Source organism: Contarinia nasturtii, unplaced genomic scaffold (assembly GCF_009176525.2).
Source record: "Contarinia nasturtii isolate CC-2019 unplaced genomic scaffold, AAFC_CNas_1.1 Cnas_scaffold_220, whole genome shotgun sequence".
Taxonomy (NCBI): domain Eukaryota; kingdom Metazoa; phylum Arthropoda; class Insecta; order Diptera; family Cecidomyiidae; genus Contarinia; species Contarinia nasturtii.
In genome coordinates, this window is record NW_022197577.1 from 127,197 (window position 1) to 145,429 (window position 18,233).

The 18,233-nt window shown below is 35.3% G+C and overlaps 1 protein-coding gene across 2 annotated transcripts in view; it reads right to left on the bottom strand.

Annotated features, from left to right (window-relative positions):
• Nucleotides 1–18,233, bottom strand: part of LOC116337254 (RNA pseudouridylate synthase domain-containing protein 2-like) — a 212,483-nt gene that overhangs the window by 111,757 nt on the left and 82,493 nt on the right. Inside the window, exons 2-3 of one of the 2 annotated variants that reach the window (XM_031761665.1) lie at nt 15,778–16,710; nt 15,276–15,635 (exon numbers count right to left, since the gene is read on the bottom strand). The exons of the other annotated variant lie outside the window; for it this stretch is intronic. Coding sequence (XP_031617525.1) covers nt 15,276–15,635; nt 15,778–16,029 — 612 coding nt within the window. The 5' untranslated portion in view covers nt 16,030–16,710. The remainder of the gene's footprint in view (nt 1–15,275; nt 15,636–15,777; nt 16,711–18,233) is intronic. 2 annotated transcript variants of the gene reach the window in all.

The window sequence follows — 18,233 nt, forward strand, 5'->3', positions numbered from 1 at the left end:
AGAGAGAGAGAGAGAGAGAGAGAGAGAGAGAGAGAGAGAGAGAGAGACGGAAAGCACACCGAAGGTTTATTCGGTATATATACATAGTCTTGCTTTTATTCAATGCAATTTCAATTTCGCTGCATTTCTCCATGTCACTCCAGATTCTTTTTTCCCTCTTTCTCTCAACTGGTCTCTTTCTATCTTTTTATCCGGCCGCCACTAGTTCAAGAGAGGAAATTGCTAGGGAAACAATGCAGATATTTCACAACCATATACGGTACGGAATACACTAATATCATCCATGTATTAAGGAAAGACGTGAAAAAAAAGAAGATATAGCGTTTGGGCATTAATAAATGACGGAAATTGAATGCATTCTATAATTTAGCGTTCTTTAAGTTGTCAAGATTTTAAAATTCTTGCACATTTCAAAGGTTCGTTAGCCAGCTGTTGTTTGTTAAATTATGTGATTTTCACATTTTTACCCTTCATTCAATTTTTGCATAGCAATTTAGAAAATATGTGTAGAGTACAACCGAATCCGAAGTTCTTCAGCTGGCGCGTTAATTTTCGCCGCCCACTAAAGTTTCTTTTTTTTCATCGTCTTCTTAAAAAAGTAGCAGCATAATGCTTTTGACGTTCTTAAGATATTATTTTCAATGCGAGAAATTTTTAACCTTATTCTTTGGGGCGCTTCGCTCTCTCTCTCTCTCTCTTTCTCTCTCGTTCACTTCTCGCAAATCCTTATGCATTCTCTGTTGCCACTTTCAACTTGATAAATTGAGCAACATACTCAATAGCGGAGAAAAATGGCTGAATTAATCTAAAACTTGAAGAAATGCTTTTCATTCTGTACATACGATGAACAAAGTGCATTTTTTGCTGTTGCGCTGAAAGCAATATATATATATTTGCCGAAAAAGAAAATGCATCATCAATTTTGATATTTTGAAGCAATTATTTTTCATCAATCCAATTTCTCATGTTTTCACGGAATTGTTTGTCGGTATTTGCTTGAAGATGTGCCCCAGTTCATAGTCAACAGCTTTCTTCATTCTATTCATTCCCTGTGCACTTCATTTGCTGTTGTTGGTTGTTTTTTTTTTGCATTTCGCTCGTGCATATGAAAAATTTCCACAAATCTATACCCATGTTGGATGAAAAATTGAAAGCATTTGCACGATGAGAATTCCGGTTTCATTGCTGTCGAATGATATTGCAATAGATGATTCGATTAGATGCACACATGCATACATGCACGAGATCATCACTATTTATTCATCAGATCGATCGAATCAAGCGTAAAATTCCTTGAATGATTAATTAATGTGCGGATGTAAGTGATGTGTGTTTGCAGTGTGCAGTGTATTCAATTTTAATCATGAGTAATTGTAAGCGATTATTGAAAATTGTGTCGACCTGAATAGTAGATATCATTTGCATGATGAGCATAAGTATGCGAAAAAAAGCAGCTATGACAAGAGATAAAGAGACAATTACAACGGACGCAACCACCTTTGCAAATGCACAAAAATAACAATATGCACACTCTAGTTGATCTTGAACATTTATCCGTGCATTCAAAATGGCGTAATGAGCTAAAAATAGACTCCAATTCCTATTTAATTTGAACGTTAAAACCTTGACTCTTGCCCATACCATGAGCTGAATGGACACGACACGACATGAACTCATGTTTTCTAGATAAAAAAAAAATATTAATCAAATCTTCTATTTTATGAATTCTATCCGCCAGATGCGCTTATGCAATGACAGGTCTCTTTTTTTGTCGTTGAAATACCAAGTAATCGGTTTCATAATGAAATGAAATGATTTGTTTTCTTAACAGTGCAATCTAGAAATAGCAAAAAAGTGTACATTGTCGTTGTGTGTTCACAGTTCATTCATGAGCTAAATGCTAATTTTTGACTTGAGCACACGAATTTGTAAGCAATCGCCCTTTCGACACACACCGTACAATTTCAATTGATCGATGTGATGTCTGCCTTGATTTTAGTTGTAAATTGATTATTTCTCCTCTCCGCATTGCAATATCGAGAAACGTGTATCATTTAATGTGATGGCACTGCCTAGCATTGTAAGGATTATATATACAAGTGGAATGGCATGTTTAAAATGTAGTCTTTTTTTATTGATTGAATGAACGTTTCTGGCATCTAAAATGCGCGCACTCGACACATATATATGCAGGGATCAAGAGATAGAGAGAGAAAGAGATAGACTACACTCGATTTCAGTATTTACCGTCAATCAATAAATCCGGCTTTTTGTGCGATTATACTGTGCGGTAGACATCTTATCACTAATGCTCTCTCTCTCTCAACTAACACATGCGACGGTAGATTCAATTAAAGTGATGAGCAAACGAATGACGACAACGTACAGCTAACGACAAAAAAATATCGTATATACACTTGCTTGTATTGCCCGTTTGACATGTTTATCACGTTTTTTTAATTAGAATCGTTTCTCGATTGCCGAGTATGCTTCATGATAATCCGCAACAGTTACTAGTTAAATTGCATTTATGACTGTATATCGATGAATTTGAATAAATGTAAGAATCTTGTAGCAGAACGATAGAAAAAAAAATTGTCATTGGAATTGGCGAAAAATCCGTATTCGAGTCAATAGATATTTTTTTTCGCATGAAATCAGGAACGATGATGAAGCAAGAATAAAGTATGTTGTTCGAGTGAAAGAGAGAGAGAGAGAGAGAGAGAGAAGATGAAGACAGTGGAATAAATTGCCCATTTAGTGAAGTGATTGTAAATGCACTTGAGCATCGGATTTGCACTGTGCTGTGACATTTCAAAACGAATGATTTCAACATTTTTGTCTATTGCAACTGTCGCAATTAACATTTTGAGTTTGTGTCGTGCATATTATGGAACAGCATAAGCGATGATTTTTTTTTTCTGTGTCGCGGACCTCGAGGCACTAGCGCCAATGGAGATACAATTACCGAAGATGGAAATTGAATATAAAAAAAACGCCACAATTATTTATTTGATTTGAATATTTTTGCCATTCACGTAGATTTCAGGTTTTTTTTCATTCTTTCGTGTCGTATTTTCTCTTTCGTTAAACAAACTAGACTTGACAAAGAAAAGAAGAAAAAAAAACAAATATATTGAATGCACATTTTATGCGAATGTCAAGAAAATAGTTTTTTCTTCTGTTCGTTTGTTTGTTTGCAACGAAGACGCCTGCGTTTGTTTTTCGTCGTTGTGAGAGCATTAACAAATTGCGCATAATATGAGAACGTTCATAAAAAGTCGTGAAAAAATGTTACATCTAAAGTGGACAAGGTGTTGTTCGTTGTTTTTGCTGTGAATATATGCACTCACATACACTTTTCTCGACTGTTTAGTTGGCGAACAAAATTCCATATGTCCTTTTTCACAATTCCCAAAAAAAGCAGCCATATTACAACCGTTGAACGAGGCACGTTTTTTTGATGATGTTATTCTCTATCTTTCGCTCTCTCTCTCTCTCTCTCTCACTCTTTTTCACACAGCCCATGAAAATGTCATTGAAATGGTGAAAAGGGCAAACATTTTGGCTCTTCGTCTTCCATTTTTTGCGTGTGTCAATACTTTGTTTCCACGAAAAAAAAAACGTACTACGTGCAAAAATGCTTTCGTCTTAATTTCCGACGATAAACTTTTTATGGTGAAGAAGGAACTTTTTGAAGCGATTTTTGCTCATGCTGTGTGATAATTGCACCGGCTTGAGAGAGAGAGAGAGAGAGAAAAATGGCTCGAAGGCCTAATTTACAGTGACAAATACGATGACATTTTTTCCCTTTAGTGTAGTAACTGTAATTATGTGCATTATTATCATCACACACACACACACACACACACAGCCAAACAATAATTTTGCAATGAGCATTTAAAGAGTATGCATATATTTGCATGGTATCGGCACCAGATGATGAGTTTTTCTTTTACCCAATTGACAGCAGTATCTATTTTATGGATCATTTTTTGCAGTAGACTGCATATTGAAATTCTTTTCGGTCGGCGCTACACTTCGATATGCTCATTTTCTTCAAACGCCATTAAAACCACATCAATCTTACTGAGTGCATATAATGTAGAATAGTTCGTTTTTTTTTCGTTTTCGTTTTCAGTTTCATTTGCCATCTTCTTTGAATATACTTATTATTTAGCGAAAACGAGAACTTGAAGAAATATTTCTGTATGTATAGAAGAAAGAAAGACATGAATGCAAAAAGTGTCTTTTGCATTGCATGCGTTTCCTGCGTGAATTGCAACGGCCAAAGAGAAAAAGAGCAAAATTGAATCGTGTTTGTGAAACAAGTGCTAAAACTTAAAGAACATACATCATACTTATTTGTTGTTTGCATCTCTTGAACGATGGGGCAAACGTTGCGTCGGCTGCTGTGTCAACACTTTTTATCAGCAAACAAAATGCGATATGGCCATATAAGCTGCATTATGCCTTAACTTGGTGAAAAAAAAAGACGTTTGGCGTCTTTTTCAACATGAGTCATCTATATAACGTCTAGTTATCGTTAACAAAAAAAAAATTGAAAGAGAACACCACCATTTTTCAGCAAAACAAATGAAATATTTACTCGATATGAAATATGAGCATGAAAATGGCGCAGTTTTATTAGATTGACCGAATTGCAATCTTTTATTTCATGTTGTCTGATTTTTTGTTCGTGTTTTGTTTCGTTTAAATTCATGTCTGTCTCTTTAACCTGTCCATTTGAGACCAGACACACCGAACCAAACGTTTCACGTTTATGGTTTGTAAGCGAAATTTTAGTAATTTATGTGAAAATAGTCATTTCGTGATTTCTTCGTTCTAGTATATATTTGTCTGGATTCCTATTGTGATAGGGAAGAGAGATTTATGGGTCGTCGTTGTCGGTTTGGAGTGAAGTCAGTGTCTGTAGTTCAGTAGAACACTCAGTGAAACCGCTCACAATGCAAATGTTTGAAATATTCAATATTATCGACGATTGATTTTTTTGTTGTTGTTTTTTCTTCTTCCAATTTCGATGTGCATTTGCGCTTCGCTTCGGTTGTTATTATTTGCCCGGCAGTTGTGTCTGATTCGCCGCGTGAATGCTTTGCGGCGGTGCTTAGTCTGCCAATTAAGTAAATTTTTCCGTTTGAGCTTCAACGTTTATTACCCGTGTGCTAGCCCGTGTGTTGCCACGAATAAGATTTTGAATTTGAACAAGAACCTTATTTACGATGTCGGCCAATATTATGAAAGTGATAGCAAACCATCTAAAATGTCTGCGATACGATCTTTCATTCTTCACCTATCTCTCTCTCTCTCTCTCTCTCTCTCTCTATCTCTCTCACTGTTTATCGGCACAAAATTGCTTTTAAATTATAATTCAAAATCATGTAATCGATTCTTTGTAGGCCATAAAATCCACTCGACAACTCATCGTAACTTGCACTTGCTTTGATCGATTCGACAACGACGACGAGTGTTCTTTGTCTTTATTTAATTATGTAGACGAGAGAAGTGAAGTGAAGAAGTGCATCACAGAAACTATTTAGTTTGTTCGCAGATGTATACATTGATTGAGCTTTGGGTCGGGTTCGGGTTGAGTCAAGTGCCATTAAGCGAACGAACCACAACAAAACTAGGTAAAGGAGTATGTGTGTCGATAGGAGTTGGCATTGTTTTTGTCTGTTTCTCAGCATCAAAACATTCCAATGAAAAGCAAGCGAGATAAGCATCTTCACCGCGATGAGAAAATGATAAATAAAATCTCTCGCGCGCATGATAAATTGGCTCAATATCGATTGAGCAGAGGCAAAGAGAAAGAACGAAAAAGAAATATACGATATCTGCACATTGTATGATACAGATCATTGATATAGACGATGATTCAAAAGCGAATATATGCAGTGATGAAAAATGTTTCTGACGTTAATAATATCATTACACCGAATTATGTTGATTGTTTTGGATCTCTCGTATCATCACTGCAGAATTTCAAAAAAAAAAAAACCAATCGTGCAACTAAAGCAAACATTGGAAATCCAATTTAAAGTGATCGTCTTCAGATAGATTTGTACTTTGATTCACATTTTTTTTTCTCTGCAAGGATAAAGTCATTGGCAGCTGAAAACATGATTGTTGATTATAGTTTCGAGGTGAATTCAATCGGAATTGTAGCACAACAGCAACAACAACAGAAAATTGTGTTACTGTAAGTCACGACTACAACTGGTTTCTCTTCTCGTTGCTAACAAGTATACGATTATATGAACTTTAAACCTGTTCGTTTCGCTTGCTCATTGCTTAGTGCGAAGATCGAAATCAAAAGACGAGCAAAAATTAAAATGTTCAATTAAAAACGCACGTAGTCATTTGAAAATCTGCCTGCATAACTGCCACTTTTTTCAATTAGATTCTGTGGTCAATTTTATGCGTTTTTCTATACACAAGCATTTATAGATTCTAAGCGACTGCACACGTTGAATGCCATAAAAACAAGGTATATATTAGTGTGCGTTGCCGTGTGCATCATCATCGACGTTACAAAACGAAGAGAGAAAGAGAAAACAATGAATTTGTTCACGCATGTCGATAGTGCGCATTGGCCAAACAAAAATTGCCGGTTTCAAAAGTCGGTGTTTTGTTTACATCTTGACACGAACGATAAAAAAGAAAGAAAAAGGCGGTTTTCGTGTGCCGGATACTTTTTTTTCTCGCTCCGACGAACACAATGTGCATCAGTCATATCCGATACAGTGAAAATTCTGTCTCTTTCTATTCGGTATCTTCTCTCGGGAAGTGTTCGTAATCGATATTGTCGTTGAAAATGAACAAGTTCGCAATAAATGTCAAGCGCACAGCGAGAAAAAAAAAGGGGTGACAATGATAATAATGTCGATGACGAATTTAAAGCATATACAATGCAAGACAATCAAAAGCCGTTGGCCGCACAATAAAACTAAAAACAACACTGACATAAATTAAATATGCACGCCAAAGCCAAATGATACATCCTTTTTCGTTTTGTTTTTGTTTACGTTTCGTTTCGTTTCAGATTCACTTTTTACTTGTGATGCATTGTCTTTGCTGTTACTCACAAAGTCAGTGAAGCACAATCAAAAGATAGTGCCGAAAAACCAGCATATACAATGAGAAAGAGCACAAACACGAAAAAAGCGAACGAATGAATGACGCGATAGCGATATGAATGCTATTGTTCAAATTCATTAGGTTATTGGCACTAGCGGAGCGAAACCATAATCGTTGAGTTTCCAAACTCATACTCGTTTACTCTATCCACGCTATGTCTATGAATCATATTAAATGCAAAAAGTATTGCTGCGGAGCCGAGCACATCAACCTTTTACGACGACAACGAACAATATACCGTCACGCACACACACACAATCATGCATATAATGGCCAGTGTCTGCCAGCCAACGTATTACTCGGAAATAGATGTCAAAACACATGCTCTACTCACATCATTGGAACCCAAAAAAAATGAACGAAATGTTATAAAAAAAACTGAATTGAATGTCTTTGTGATAACAAAGTGAATATTTTCGCCTCTCAAATGTCACAATATTGTCTGTGTTTTAATTGAATTTCGGACAAACAAAGTATTACTTCATCGTATTACGTAGTATTATTCTTTTTTCGATCAATAGCCAAAAATCGATTTGTTGTTGTCTAAAAGTATCAACAAAAGTTCTTAATTATGCACACATTTTCGGAAATCGTTCCATCTATACATTATAATTTGGTGATCGTTTAGCTAATAAAAAACGTCCATAACTCGTGGTTGTTGTTTTTAAAAGCAAGTCTCTCTCCTCTTTCTCGTGTCTGTCTGCTTTAATTCTCTTTTTTTTATGCTTTCGTGACCGGTCTCCATACAATGCATGTTCAAGATTAAAACGAACATAAAGCGACGATAAAACTAAGCGCTGAATTTATCGCCGCCGATTCAATAATTTGTGCAATTTATTTGACATCGTGTTGTTTAGTGCGAATGAGTATTTGTCTTTATTATCGTTCGAAATTCCAGCATTTCGCCGAAAAAATGCAAAGCACATCGATACGAATGCCTTCGTGTAGCGGATCGCTTCAGGGGCGATTGAAGGAAAATGCAATCAACGATGTGTTTTTTTGGAAAAAAAGGAAAAAGCCTGAAGTTAGCTAGATGAAATGGCAGTAATTATATTGGTTTTGACCTTTTTGATGTCTAAATTCTTCCACAAAACTTTTTCGTATACTGCAGCGGGACTACGACGAATTAAATTAAAAACGGCTCCTACAAAAACATACAGCTGAAAGCCGAAAAAAAATATCGCTCTTTTGAGACTTAAAATTTGTGCGTGTATGAGCTGACTGGAGTGATTTATTCGTGAATTGCAACGTCAACGTGCATATTTTCTTTTTCTTTGATAGCTCAAACTCTATTTTTATTGTCTGTCTGTGGAATTTATTTGACAAAAAAGACGAGACAAACTCAAAGGCATTCCATTCTTTTTAGAAAAATGACAACGATTGTTTTGCGCAACGTTCAACGTTTTTCGCCCAATTTTCAAGTGCAAATTCATGCTTTTTGTAAACTCAGTAAGGAATGATAATTAAATATTCGTTAATCTGGTCGGCAACGTGAGCTGTACAAAGAAAGCATTTATACGGATAATGTTTGAATTAAAAGAAAGAGAGTCGTTTTTTTTGTAAATTCTTTAAAAAGAGTTGTTGCTTTATGTTGTGTACATGAACACTTCTTAATTGTTTTCCGCCTATTTATTTTTAAATCTTTTGCATTGCGTCATATCACAACAACAACAAAAAAAGTATGAAAAAGACCGAGCTTCTTAGAATTATGTTGGCATTTCAAATGCATCGGATTGTTTTCAGCCATACGATTATCAACTACCGTCCAACAAAAGGATTTTATGGGCACTTTCACATAAATTTTGCGAATAATTTCTTGTCTCGTTAAAAATTATAGGTAATTTTTTTCTCTTTGCGAAAAAAAGGGAAAGAAGTTAGAACGAAATGGTTCCGTTTTTTCGACTTGTTGCTGTGCAATTAAACATTTTTAACGATATGAACAATTCCGCGGCAGTAATGCGATCAGATGAATTTATAGCCACGCACATACACTTATACGTCAAAATTGGCATTCATTAGATCATAACATTTGCAAATTGGCAACTATCAGCCCGTTTTGTAATTTCTTGGTATATTTTCAAAATTTCTGTTTACGATGCGAATTTTTGGGTTAATTTTTTTTATTGTTTTCGCGTCGTCATAATGCACATACAACACAACAAAAACTATATGCACTATAAATATTCCACGAAATGATCTCAATTCTAAATGAACCGAATCGATAAATTTTTATGCGTGTCGATGCTGTATTTCGGCATTCAATTTAAGCGTGAAAGAAGTTCGTTTTTACGCAAAAACATTTTGGTATGTAATATTCTTAATTCTTTATGAGCATTCATTCTCATTTGGCTATATGACCAATCCACATGAACGTTAAACACGACAAAACAATATATGTAATACTGTACAAATAATGTATATTAAGGCGTTGAATGTGCGCGCTCTACTGCTGCCCCGCTCCCGTTCCACACGTTTCGGTTAATAACACTGCTGGAACAAATATTGAAATGAGCATGCACGTGGATTAAAATACTACAGCGATCAAAAGTATGATGAACAATGGCGCTATTACAAAGAAATGCTTCTCGTTGCGATGATAATGAATAAAAGCTGAATCGCTAACACGTTTTTGCCGTTAACCTCCATAAAGTACGGTGGAATTCTGCAATTCACTGGCATTTTTGGTGCATATACTTTATGATTTATTTGACATCAATCTGCTTTGGTCTCTCGGTGGGCCTTTGAAGCGGTGGTAAGATACCGAAAATTTGTTGTATTAAAACCGCTTTTCGGTAAAGTTGTGAAAATGCGATTAGATACCATTATATCCACCCGCATTGAAAGCCGCAACCATTTACTGTTGTTTCGTGAATCATCGTTAATGAAATATTAATATGAAAATTCGCAATCTGTCTTATGCGCTTATAATATACCACATGAAAACGTTTTCAAGGCAGAGCGGGAATAGAAAAAACGAAAAGTAAACATGTGTGTGTACTGGTACCAGGCAGCTCAGCAACATTGACTAAATTGAATATAGGAAGGAAGTGTGGCTTTTACAGTTAAGTAAATGCACCGAAAATATGGAAGTGAATTGAATTTTAAAACCCTTTCTTATTGTGTTTATTATTCAGTGCTGATCTTTTACATATTTACAAAGCCAGCATGCACCCAGTGTACACTTGTATGCAACGAACTTATTTTCATCCTTTATAATTGGAAAACTATGAGATTTCGACATGGATTATGTAGCGATAAGATTTTACATTGAAATCGCTCACTTTGAATTTGAACACTGGTATCCATTCATAAACATCGTACCAATTATATATCTTATTTACGTGTCGTTGTGCAAGGCGTAAATCTTTTTCACAATGCTTAAATCTATATATATATATATATTCATCGTTTCTCTTTCTCTCTTTGGGCTTGGTGCATTCTTTTTCATCATTATTTTCAATTTTCCATAACAATTTTTGTTCGTCTCTTCTTTGTGTCTGCTTTGGTACTCATGACAACATACAGTGTAAGTATCGATGTGAGTGTCGTATGCACGATGTAAAGTGTATATATGCATATCCTTTAAGCGATCCAAATGCTGATGCGTAAGCCGAGAAGAAGCTGGAACAACAAAAGGTTTGTCTATTTTGTTTTTCATCGTCGTCGCCGTAGTCGTCGTCGCCGTAGTCGTCGTCATCGTATACATTTCGCATTTTGATGTATTGACGTGAATTCTATGGTGCTATTCTTTGTGAATTCTATCATTATGGTGCTATTTTTATAGTCATTTCGTTTTATGCTTATGTAATCTAGCAACACGCGCGTACACGTTACTTGTTTGTTCGTCGTTGTCGTCTTCATTGTTGGTGCTGCTACTTTTTACAAAGAATTCCATATGAAAACACACACAGACGTTCATTCATTTTACATATAGCGATGAATGGGCCATATCGCTTCACTGGCTAGAACTATGGAAATGTCAGTAACGAAGAAAAAAAAACGGCCAAAATGCAAACAAAGGCAGCAAAACAAATGTGCTCGAGTGTCTGATGGATTTGAGCAAATCCATTTTCGTGCCTCGCTCCTTTTACACAATAAAAGTACAACAGCAAAAAAAAAGTGAACGCTCATCATTCGAACATGTGTGGAATTAAAAGTCTCTCTCTACATTGTGTACTTGAACCTAATATTAAACTATAGATAAAGCGCATACGATCAATATTGAGATGTGAATTCAGAACGGTTCGAATCGGTTTTATTATGCTGGCTTTCACTCTAACTCATCAATTTCTTGTGTCAGTTATAAAAACAGATGTGTCCAAATAATGTGTTTTTATATGTATATAATCCTTTTTTTGTTTTTTGTTTCATCGTCTAGTGTCCGCAGTCATCATCATCATTTTCCTTTGCCACCAAGATGAAAATTCGTAATGTTTGTCACATATTTATTGGTGGCGTTTGGTTAGATTTGGCCAATGGTTTAAGTTTATAGCACTGTATATCTATTCTAATTCACCTTATTTATTATCGTTGAAGGCGCCAAAATACAGAACAAGATGAACCGATAAACAATGGCAATATTTAATTTAAGTATCACAATGTGCCTTTCCACACTATATCAAATGCAACCGCAAAGAGACAAAGAAAGATATGGCTATGATATACGAGCTCGTTAATGGCCCCTTAAAACAGAGACCGATGCTGCAGAAGCTGAGAATGAACTCAACACAAGAAACCCCGTACAATAATCATTCCACTGTCGGGTGCCAATGTTTGTACAATGTTGTTGAATGAATATGTGTGCTTGTGTTTGTCCGATGGACACTCCAAACTATTTTGATCAACTGATTAAAATCCAAGAGTCCATTGCAAGTACAACAACACATTTGAAAATAACGTACACAATGACTTTAGTCGACGTCAACCGACCGAATGTATAAATTAACATGGGTCAGTGTTGAAAACCAATTTTATCTTTATATTGCACAAAAACTTTTTGCCTTATAAAATACCCAGGCTGTATCAGTCCATAAATCTGTTATATGTATAGATGTGTAAGCTTACCATTTTACGGGTTTCCATATCCACACTTCTGTTCGAATGAGAGCGAGACTCGTGTTTTTCATCTTTCTCATGATTTTATTTATTATTTCTTTTTTGGTTTGTGTCATGCTAATGAAAAGTTAGCAGACAAGCCATTCAAGCGGCTAAGTTAATTAGTATCCTGTGATCCAGACAAAATGCAACAAATCGATGCTCTCTTGAATAAGATACAATGCACTGGGAGAGATTGAGATTGAGCGAGAAAAAGAGAGAGAGAGAAAGAGAAGTGAGCTATAACTCAAACAAGACATCTCTATCTCGGGATTTTAAGTGCTTGTTCATCTTTTGGCCAAAGCTCAAATTTCTTATTTATGACTGTGTCATATCATCTCGTTCATTCAATCGAATTGAACATAACGTTCGGCGCACAAAGCAATAATTTTATGTGCATATATTTTGAAATCTAGCTTAAATTGATTTTGTGTTGCTTTTATGTTGTGGGGATCAGTTATTTAATTTGCAACGCATTCAGCACACAAGATGAAAAGATTTTTTGTTTTTTGGTTGTTGAATAACAACGTAATAGAAAATATTCAGAGACAGCAACACAAGCTTTTACATGGATTCAGACACAAGCAAATCGAACCACATGGAAATATTTTCATGTCGCTTTGCTGGATTACATCTATTTTATATGTATATGTAAAACAAAAGGCCAAACAATTTTATCGATTCATCAAATTGTATGCATCAAAAGTCAAGTAAATTTAGATTATGGCTAAAAGAAAGTCAAAATCTAATTTTTTATGCTTTAAGATGGAAACCGAAAAGGTTTGTAGATTTCCACAGAGACCTTTCCAAATATTATATAGCCATGATAAAGATTTCTCCTTTGTTTTGTTTGTTTGTTAGCCGGTAATAATCAAAGTAACCGAATCGAAATGGTGTTCGCTCAATGTAGGTTTGCATATATGTGTTTGAGCATCCCCCAATGGATCAAGTGGAAAAAGCAAACAAATTTATTGCCTATTGAATGTATATAGTGCGGTTGTTTTTTTTGCTGAACGATCGCGACATGTACACCCGACAATAAAGACATAAAATGTACAAACATAAACCCAAAATGTCGTCCAGAGACTATATAATGTACAGTGTCCTATATCCATGGCACAAAAATCCATATACCAATTAAATGAAAATGATTCGATTTTTACTTTCCAGACAAGAAACATTCGGCAAGAATCAAAGCCATTTGACATTGACTTTCAATATATCGTATGGTATTTTTGGCAATAACATTTGCCTAAATCACTCTCGCATCGAATGGTATATTACTTAGTATTCATTAAACCAGTCGAGTGTGTATATCAAAGCAAATACTCTTATTCGAAAACAATTAACTAAATGAGATTCGTTGCAAATTACCATTGGAAGCGGCGAAGAATGAAACAAAGCATCAAATGACTGTTGGCATGTGCTGAATCAATTGGAAGGCACGCCAAATGTGTGTCTCAATCCAAAAAGCAAGAGGAACGTCTAAGAAATATTGATTTTATAGGCTTGGATCAAATGGGAACAGGCCACAAATCGTTGAAATAGAAAGTATAGTAAGCATTCAATTTATTTATTTTTATTCTTCAAACACTAAGCCCAGTTGGGTTTGTGTTTATTTTTTTGTTTATGTATGCTGTGTGATGTGCTGCTTTTGTTTTTCGCATAGTATGCGGCGCATACACTACCTTTTATGTGTGCAAGCAAAATAGCTGTGGAGATGCTATATGTACCTCTATCAATGACCTTTGTCACAGCTTGTTTTTTCTATCAATTCCCGATTCTGTGCTTTCAACGTAACAACAAATACATAATATGGCACCAACAGTCGCAAAAACAATAATGCCGAATATGTATTGAATTTTATTTATATGGGAAATTCGGAACGAGAGACAAAAATCGTTAGCACATTCTTTTTTTTGGTTTTATCTCATTCGCTTTTCGGTTGAAACTTAATATATACGCTTCATGTTTCATATTTCTCTTTGGATTTTCTATGAACATTTTCATTCGATTTTATTTGGTTTGGCGTGTGGTGGTGCGGCATGAACTTTTTTTTTTCTTTTGAAAAAAGTTCGCTCCGAAAATGCACGAGTCATGCAAGTGACAAAGCAGAATGAAATGAGAGCAAAGTGCTCAATTTGTTACCAGCCACTTTTTAAACCGATGAGACGAGAACAAAACGAAAATGATGCTGCATACGTAGTAGGACTTCTAATTTTGTATAAAGATTTCGACAAAAAGAGCAGAAGAAATAAAAATTGAAAAGAAATGAAAACATTCAATATTACATGAGTTTTTCTATGTGCAAAAAAACATATCGGACAAATTGATGCCGAACGTAAAGTAGAATCGTTGTCTTCGTTTCGGTGTGTCTTCAGGGAGTAAGGACAACAACGAACTTTGAACTGGCATCACATCACACAATCATTTGCTAAAATTGATTTACGATTCTTAGATCGGTCGATTACGATACCCCATTCAGTGGTCGCGTCACCATTGCTTTTAAATGACAGCGAGTCGAGGTTGAAGAGAGAGAGAGAGAGAGAGAGCTAGAGAGAGAGAGAGATGAGAGCGACATCTGGCTCAGCGATTTAAATTTTTTAATAATTCAAACAAATGATTTTCAAACACGACGAGCAGAATTCACAAGAAAACACAATTTTCTGAAGTCGAATAAGAATTGTTCGTTTATTATGAAGCATAGCATGGCATGAATGAATTCCATTTCAAAATATGCTGATGCTTATGGATAATTCAATTTGATTTGTGCGTTCGAACGATGGCGGCAATTTATCATATCGAATTAAATGACATAATATTTATGCATGTTGCAGTTCAATGTGATACTCTATTAAAATTAGTCATTGTTAAGTTGAATTGATTTACAGAGAAATGTTATAGAAAGTGTCACAATTTTCCGTGCGTCTCCAGCATTTACAGGCAACGTGCTGGATTTCAATCGACTGAATTGTATTCAACGTTTGTTGAAAACGATTGAAAGATGTTAAGTGAAATTAATGTACCTTTTGAACTGGAATCATCATGGCGCCACCGTTTGGATTATTTACCGATGGTTGTCGCAACGGAACGCATCCTACATTCAAGTTGATTGCATTTAATTGCGATTGATTTGAGTGCGATTGCAATGTGTGATTATTGTTTGTGGTTGGTGGCAATCCGCTGGTCGCTTGATGATGACGTGTTTGGGCTTGGGTCTGTTGTGTTGGCGGCATTTGTTGATGGGGTTGTTGATGTTGTGCCGCCACTAACGATCCAACATTTGTTAAAGCCTGTTGACCTAAGTTCATGTGATTCGGTGTCGGGCTTATAAAAGTTCGCAACGATAGTGGTGTGAACATTGCGGCGGCTGCCGGATGATGGTGCTGTTCGAATGTAAAAGAAATTATGAACAAAAAAATGAAATGCGTTTCAATAATTTTCAAACTAATGTCTTCTAAAATGGACTAGAAAACAGAAACTGTCTGCAAACAAAAACTGAGCAAAGTAAATATATGTATGTGTTACCTGTAACTGTTGATGTAGGGCTGCCGTAGCTGGATGCATTTGATGAGTTTGATAAGTTTGATGATGTGACGGTGTGTGTTGTTGCTGTTGATGCTGTGTGGTTGGGCCGGCGGCAACTTGAACTCCTGGCTGTTGTGTCTGATGATGATAACCAACAGCTGCAACTGTTGGATGAAATGGAACAGCTAATGCCATCTTTTGTAATGGCACACCCCACGGCATATACCACGCCGAACCAGGATGATGTTGCATTTTGATTATTTTCACTTAATCTTTCTCAAAAAAAATTGTTCGCAAATTCTTTTTTTTATACTTTTTCAATGTTAATCTATATCGTTCTTACAGATTCGTTCTTTTGTTTCACAAACAAACAACAAATGCGCTCATATCAGCGAAAAACTTTAACAAAAGAAACACATTCACTGTATTATATTTGTTCACTGTATGTTTTGGCATGCATTCGCTTGCAAAATTAAATAATTTTCTTTACAATGATTTTTACAAGTCTTTCTGAATTTTCGGATTTTTTCTTTCGATCTAGCTTGAAGCCATGAATAAATTAAAGATTTGAATCACAATCCGAATGTATAGTTAATAATTCAACGGGCTATTCACTTAAAACTTTCCAGACACACATTAACAAATGAACGAAGAAAAAAAAGACGACTGGAGAAGTGTGGAGTACGATGATTATATTCGAACGAATTGAAAATTGGGGTCCATGTGCTGTTGAATGACTACTATGGATGGTGCTGGTGTAGCGTCGATCCCATTAAACATTGCTAAATTTGCAAGAAATATTGATGTGCTGTTGTTTCCGTTGCTTTTGAATATCAGGATTATTTGAATTCCGTTTTCCTTTCTTGCAAGTTTTTTTACATGCCTACGACGGTTTTTTTATGATGTTCTTAGTGAAAACAATCTTTACGATTGCTGCATTCAAAGAAGAAAAATGAAAAATAACAAGAGTATAAACATAAAGAAACAATTTTCATATTGAAACATTTATGAAGGCAATCGCCTTCATGATGCCATTGTACCCGAACATATACTTTCATACTGAGTGTGTGTGTATGTTTGTGTTTTTGCGAGCGTCTGCCTGTTAGATCGCTCAGCTCCAAATTCGCAATCGAAAATAGTAAATGCAATTTAAATACTCACAAAAACTGAATATCATTTCTGGAAATGTGTGTAATTTTTTAACAACATTTCTTCTTCAAGTACCTTCAACAACTACTAGATGAAGAAGCAAAAAAAAAAAGAAACCCGACAAGAATGAATGCAAAAAGTGAGCGAAAGTAACAAAAATAAAATGCGCTGTTTAGTACGTAATTCTCATTTTTATTATGATAATACAACGTGGTGATAATATTCTATTGTTACATTCCTTGATATATAATAACATTTTTCATTGTTGAAAAGAAGTGAGAAAGATGCGAATGTTTTTTTTTCTCTCTCATTCCTTCTCGCCATGCCAAATGTTTTATAAAAATATGCATGAACGTTTCTTTTACGACCACTTTTCGTCATGCATTTTATATAGCAAATGCGAGAACGCGTTATCATTTTGCCTCGGAAATTGCCGAATTCAAGTGCAGTTTTGTTTGCAGCCTTACGCCTTCATTCAAGTAAATAAGTAAATACGGCGCCATAAATTAAATTTGAATTTATTACGGTTGTTTCAAGGACAACAACACTTTTATCCAAATCCCTTGAATGTAATGCCAATGGACACTTAAAATCTTTGTAACGTAGGTTATATTTTTTTGTTACTTCGTGTTATTTATCGCTTGTAATTAACGAACCAGACGGAACATCATTACAAAACGTCGGAATTTTTATGTCGAATCAGAATTCAGACGATTCATTTACCAGAAACCGAAGATGAGTGGGATGTACAGAGAATTCGATTTCAAATGTCTTTCAATTAACAATAATTTTCGATTGGAATCCGTTTGATCGGCATCTCTGTACTGATTAAGTTCATTTAGTTATTCCATTGAAAACAACTGTTTTCCCCAATCAAAATGATACACTAAAAAACAACAAGAATATTGAATATTGAGAAAATTTGCTTCGTCTCCATTGCAATCAACGAATAAAACATTTTTATTCGGAGACATAAATTTGCAATCACAGCGTCGGTGTCTATCGCTTTTGTTATATTATTTACTACGAGAGAGATTTTGAATGTTCGAACTTAAAAGTTTTGCACAATCAGAGAACTGTATGAATGTAAGACGGACACAATGCTGTCGAATAAAATTGATAAATTCCCGAAACGACAGTAAAAAAAAATAGTTGAATATTATCTCCATGGAACTAATTCGCTGATTCACTTATTTTTCATCGTCTGTACCGCCACCAGAAAATTGTTCATCAACAAAGTAATGTGCGCAGTGGCGAATGAAAGAATTCAAGTTTTTTATGTGATTATCCCAAGAATGTGCTTCTTA